This window comes from Elephantulus edwardii, unplaced genomic scaffold, assembly GCF_000299155.1.
Source record: "Elephantulus edwardii isolate Elephantulus edwardi_28Jun2011 unplaced genomic scaffold, EleEdw1.0 scaffold00082, whole genome shotgun sequence".
Taxonomy (NCBI): Eukaryota; Metazoa; Chordata; class Mammalia; order Macroscelidea; family Macroscelididae; genus Elephantulus; species Elephantulus edwardii.
This window is the reverse complement of record NW_006399832.1, coordinates 6,021,703-6,026,572: the sequence shown is the minus strand read 5'-3', so window position 1 is coordinate 6,026,572 and position 4,870 is coordinate 6,021,703. Positions and strand designations below refer to the sequence as shown.

Sequence of the window (4,870 nt, the reverse complement as noted above, 5' to 3'; positions counted from 1 at the left end):
TAATGAGCACACCCAATATACCTACTGTAAGAGCCTGATTTCTTTCTTTCTTTCTTTTTTTTTCTAAATACATTCTGTCAGGCTGTTCTGCTGACAGCCTTTTGGTAATAAGAACTAACTCATTGGAGGCTTTGAGTTTGTACTGTGAAAAGTGGCCCAATGGCCCTCAGTCCATACCTGTGCTTGTGGTGGGCAGCGGCTCACTCTGCTGTAGGAAGCAGTCCTGCAGGCTGGCCACCTGGATCAGTGAGCCTCTCACCACCAGCTTCAGCTCCTCCAAAGAATCCTGGAGAAATCAGATTCTTACCACACACTGCTGGCATCACTTTAAAAGCAAACACACTTGCATATTTTGCATACCCTTTTCATATACTTGGAATCTGCTGTCTTACATAATTTTGTGAGCTCACATTTTTCCTAATGTCTACCAGGCCTTTTGACAGAAACAAATAGGGAAATGGAAATAGGAGAAAGCTGGCATTCACCTTGGCCTAGAGTTCATCAAAATGAAAAAAAAAAGGGGGGGGGGCTGTTTTTCTTCAAAGTAAGCGAGTTGTTTCATGGCAAGAGCCTCTTATAAATTACCTGGAATTTGTTTATGGGGTTCAAAACTGTAATAAAGAAAATATTGATCCCAACTTTGAGTAGTTTTTGTATTAGAATATTTGGCTCCAAGTCTTAGAAAACTTCTGACTTTTCCTGGGATATAAGAACTAATAAACAGTATACTTTATCATTATTAGGTAGGTGGTATGTGTACACTGTTGGTTGGTATTAATCATTCATTACTAGCCCCCAAATCAATTTTCTCACTCCTTTGGTTTGTAACTTACTTTTCTTTATTACGGGTATACAGAACTGAAAAAACCCCCAACACTGTCAACAAAAGTCATCATTACTGTTTTAAAAATGAGCATGCTAAGCATTTTCAGGAGAATTGTACTTTTCAGTTTAACTAAGATATACACAACATGTGCTCTTGTAAGAACTACATTGGCCAGCAGACAGCAAGCGCCAGGGAGGAAGGGCTGTGACTGGCTTGCCCTCTGCTGTCTCCTTAGTAAGGAACTCTGGTGGTGTAGTGCATTACGAGTGACACTGTCAACCCTAAAACCATCAGTTTAAATCTACCAGTCCTCCTGAGGTCCCATAAAGATTTGTAGCCTTGGGAATGCGGTAGAGGCTCACTCCAAGGTGGACTCCATTAGATGGCAGGAAATTTGGGTTTTGGTTTGGGCCTGACACATAACCAAAAAAACCACGGTCTGTTGACTCTTAACTCAGTGACTCTATAGAAAATCTTCATAGGTTTTTCAAGACAGTAAACCTTTATGGAAGCATTGCCTCATTGCTCCTCTCTGGAGCAGCTGGTAGGTCTGAACAGGCAACTTTTTAGTTTGCAGCCAAGCACTTAATCATTGAGAGACTGGGTCTTCTTGCCTGACACATAGTAGAAATATTGGAACAATATAAAAAAAGTGAGTGCTATCACCTGTGGAAGATATTTTTACTTTTGCAATTTCATTTCTAGAGTTACAACTGTAACCAAACAACTGTCATTTAAAGCAAAAATTCAGTTTTCACTTCACATTAGAATCAGTACTAAGAAAATCCTGATGCTTTACGCCAACCCATTCTAATCCAATTGGTTTTGGGAATAAACCCTGTAGCCATTTTTTTTTAAGTTCCTTTAGGATTCTGGGGCTTTGTCTGACATACTTTGGACATGTTGCCAGGAGTGACAGGTCCTTGGAGAGGGACATCATGCTTGGGAGGGTGGAGGGACAGCGCAGGAGGGGAAGACCCTCTATGAGATGGATTGATTCGGTGACTGGGGTAATCGGGATGGGTGTGTCAGAGGCGGTGCGGTTGGCGCAGGATAGAGCAGGGTTTAGAGCTGTTGTGCATAGGGTCGCTATGAGTCGGAAACGACTCGATGGCACATAACAACAACAACAAACAACAAGTTGTAACATGCAACCAGAGCTTAGACCGCTGACGACAGAGTGGAATATTTTCAGTAACATATTCTGTTCCCTGACATCCCATCTTTCTACTTTACAAAACGATCTTACTGGTTCCTACCTGTGCCCTCCTCTGGAAAGTCCTCAATTCCATGGACTCGGGGCTCTGGGAGAAGCTGGAGAAGGCTCTGGGGAGATTATGAATGGAATCCACTTGGGTGCAGTCGAGGTAGAGCTCGACGGAGCCAGCTCCTCGCTGCAGATTGGTCAGTCTCAGCAGGACCCTGTGCCGCTTCCCATCAGCCAGCTGCAGGTTGTTGAAAACCACCAAATGAATCTTCCCGTCCATCTTCAGGTAACGGAGGATGGCTGGAACCAAGCACAGACCAGTGACAGTGTGGAAGGGCAAGAGGGTGAGGAGTGTCCTGAACCTGTTCCCTCTTTCATAGTTCTTCCAGTCTCATAAGGTTTCCAGGTCAGAAAGCTGGTTCACTGGGAAGAATATGAGCAATTCATTACCACAAAAATGGATGTGGCAACATGATCTGCAAGCCAGGCACAGTTCTAGAGCCTGGTGAGGCAGCTGGTAAACCAGACCCTTTCTCTACCCTGACAATGTTTACACTGATGGAGAGACAGACAATAAACAACAAACTAAATAGCACAATTCCCGATAGCACTAAGTTCAATGAGTAAGCAGAACCTCCTCAGAAAGAAACTAAAATCTAAGCAAAGAAGAAGCTACTGAGAACTTCAATTTATCAATTCATTAAGCATTTACTGAATACCACCAAGGGGCTAGTTGTTGTCTTTGTTGTTGTCAAGAGAGAACTGACTCATATCTGACCCTCCACTGGGTTTTCAGAGGCTGTAAATGATACAGGAGGAGATTTCCCATCTTTCTCCTGCTGAGCGGCTAATGGATTCTACCCACATGCCTTTGGGTTGACAGCACAACTCCTTACCACCAAGACACCAGAAGACTGTAGCTGATGTCCCTGTTGTTATGTGCTGTCGAGTCATCTGTGACTTATGGCAGCCCTAAGTACACCAGCTCTGAAGCCTGCCCTGTCCTGAGAAGTCTCTCTGACTCCGACCCAGGTACCCCATTGCCCCAGTTACTGTATCAATTCATCTCATCCGGGGTCATCTTCTCCTACGCTGTCCCTCAATCCTTCTGAGCATGATATCCTTCTTCCAGGACTGGTCCCTCCTGGCCACGTGCCCAAAGTATGTGAGAAGGAGCTTCTGAAATCCAGCCTCCAAGGAGGAACTTGGTTTCACCCTCTTATTGTCCTTAGCTGCTTTAAACATTTCATTTCTATTTACTGTATCCCTATGAGATTTGAATAAGTACAGATGAAGAAACTGAAGTTCAGATAGGTGAAGGAAATTTGTGGTGAGTATAGGAAAGGACAGGATTGGAATTTCAATCTTGAGTGTTCATGACCTCAAAACCAATGTTGGTTTGTACCATGACTTAAAAAATGTTAAATACAGATAGGCCCTTTGAAAGCAAATATTGAATTGAGTTTAATCTCCCTCAACAACCCATTTCAAATTTAAGAATGCTCATTTAGAACATAGAAGCACAGATCATATTCATGGTTGTAAAAGGACTAGGATAGAAATCCAGTATTGTGTCTTCTGGACCTTTCCCCCCTCTAAGTAGACCACTATCTATCCATGAATCTTTCTAAGCTTTCTGAATGATAAGTTACACAAATTTAAAAATTCTGCTTTTCTGCCTTGCTTTTTTATTCTGTTATAGTCCTGAGTATATTGGACACTGATCTAAAATTTGTTTATAGATGATAGCCGTTAATTGACAGAGGCTTGCCATAAAGACTAAAGCAATTTGCTCCCAAGGTTTAAGTGAGTCTATCAATAACAGCCAGGTTCACACAAGGCTATCACTTCCATATGCAAATACATCACCAAAACCAAGATGGTTATATCCCTAAAGGTGAGAGTCAAAGCCTACGGTGGCTCAGGTTTGAAAAGGCTTTTCTGGAGGGCAATTTAGTGATTTGCATTGAAATCTTTAACATCTACTGATCCTATGGCCCAGCAATACCACTTGTGTTTGTGTTGTTGTTTTGTGCCATTGAGTTGATTTTAACTAATAGGGATCATATGTTCAACAGATCGAAACGCTGCCGACCCTGAACCATCCTCACAGCCATTGAATGTTTGAGCCCATTGTTGCAGCCGATCAATTTTGTTAAAGGTCTTCCTCCTGTTTACTAATGCCAAGCATGATGTCCTTCTTCATGGACTGGTCCCTACTGATAACATGTCCAGAGTACATGCCTCTTGCAGGAAAAAAAAATTAAAGGAAAACAAAAATAAGAGTTTTCATTATGTGAATATTTGTTGTTGTTATGTCCCGTCAAGTCACTTGTGACTAATAGCGACACTATGTACAACAGCCCTAAACTCTGCTCTGTCCTGTGTCAGTCACACTGTCTCTAACACACCCATCCTGATTACCCCAGTCACTGAATTAACCCACCTCATAGAGGGTCTTCCCCTCCTGCGCTGTCCCTCCACCTTTCCAAGCAAGATGTCCCTCTCCAAGGACTGGTCTCTCCTTACAACATGTCCAAAGTATGTCAGACGAAGCCCCAGAATCCTTGCCTCCAAGGAAAAGCTTGGTTTAATCCTCTCTAGGATGAATCTGTTTGTTTTCTTGGCAGTCCGTGGTACACCCAATACTCTTCTCCAGCACCACAGCTCAAAGGCATCAATTCTCCCTCTATCCTCCCTACTCATTGTCCAACTCTGATGCATAACAAGTGATTGCAAAGACCATGGCCTGTATCAGATGCATCTTAGTCTCCAGAGTAACACCATTGCTCTTCAGTACTTTGGAGAGGTCCCTAACAGCAGACTTTCCCATCACA

At 42.9% G+C, this 4,870-nt stretch overlaps 1 protein-coding gene across 1 annotated transcript in view; it reads right to left on the bottom strand.

Annotated features, from left to right (window-relative positions):
* THBS4 (thrombospondin 4) overlaps positions 1–4,870 on the bottom strand; it is an 88,321-nt gene that overhangs the window by 55,167 nt on the left and 28,284 nt on the right. The window contains exons 3-4 of the mRNA XM_006889852.1: positions 2,086–2,333; positions 178–286 (exon numbers count right to left, since the gene is read on the bottom strand). Coding sequence (XP_006889914.1) covers positions 178–286; positions 2,086–2,333 — 357 coding nt within the window. The remainder of the gene's footprint in view (positions 1–177; positions 287–2,085; positions 2,334–4,870) is intronic.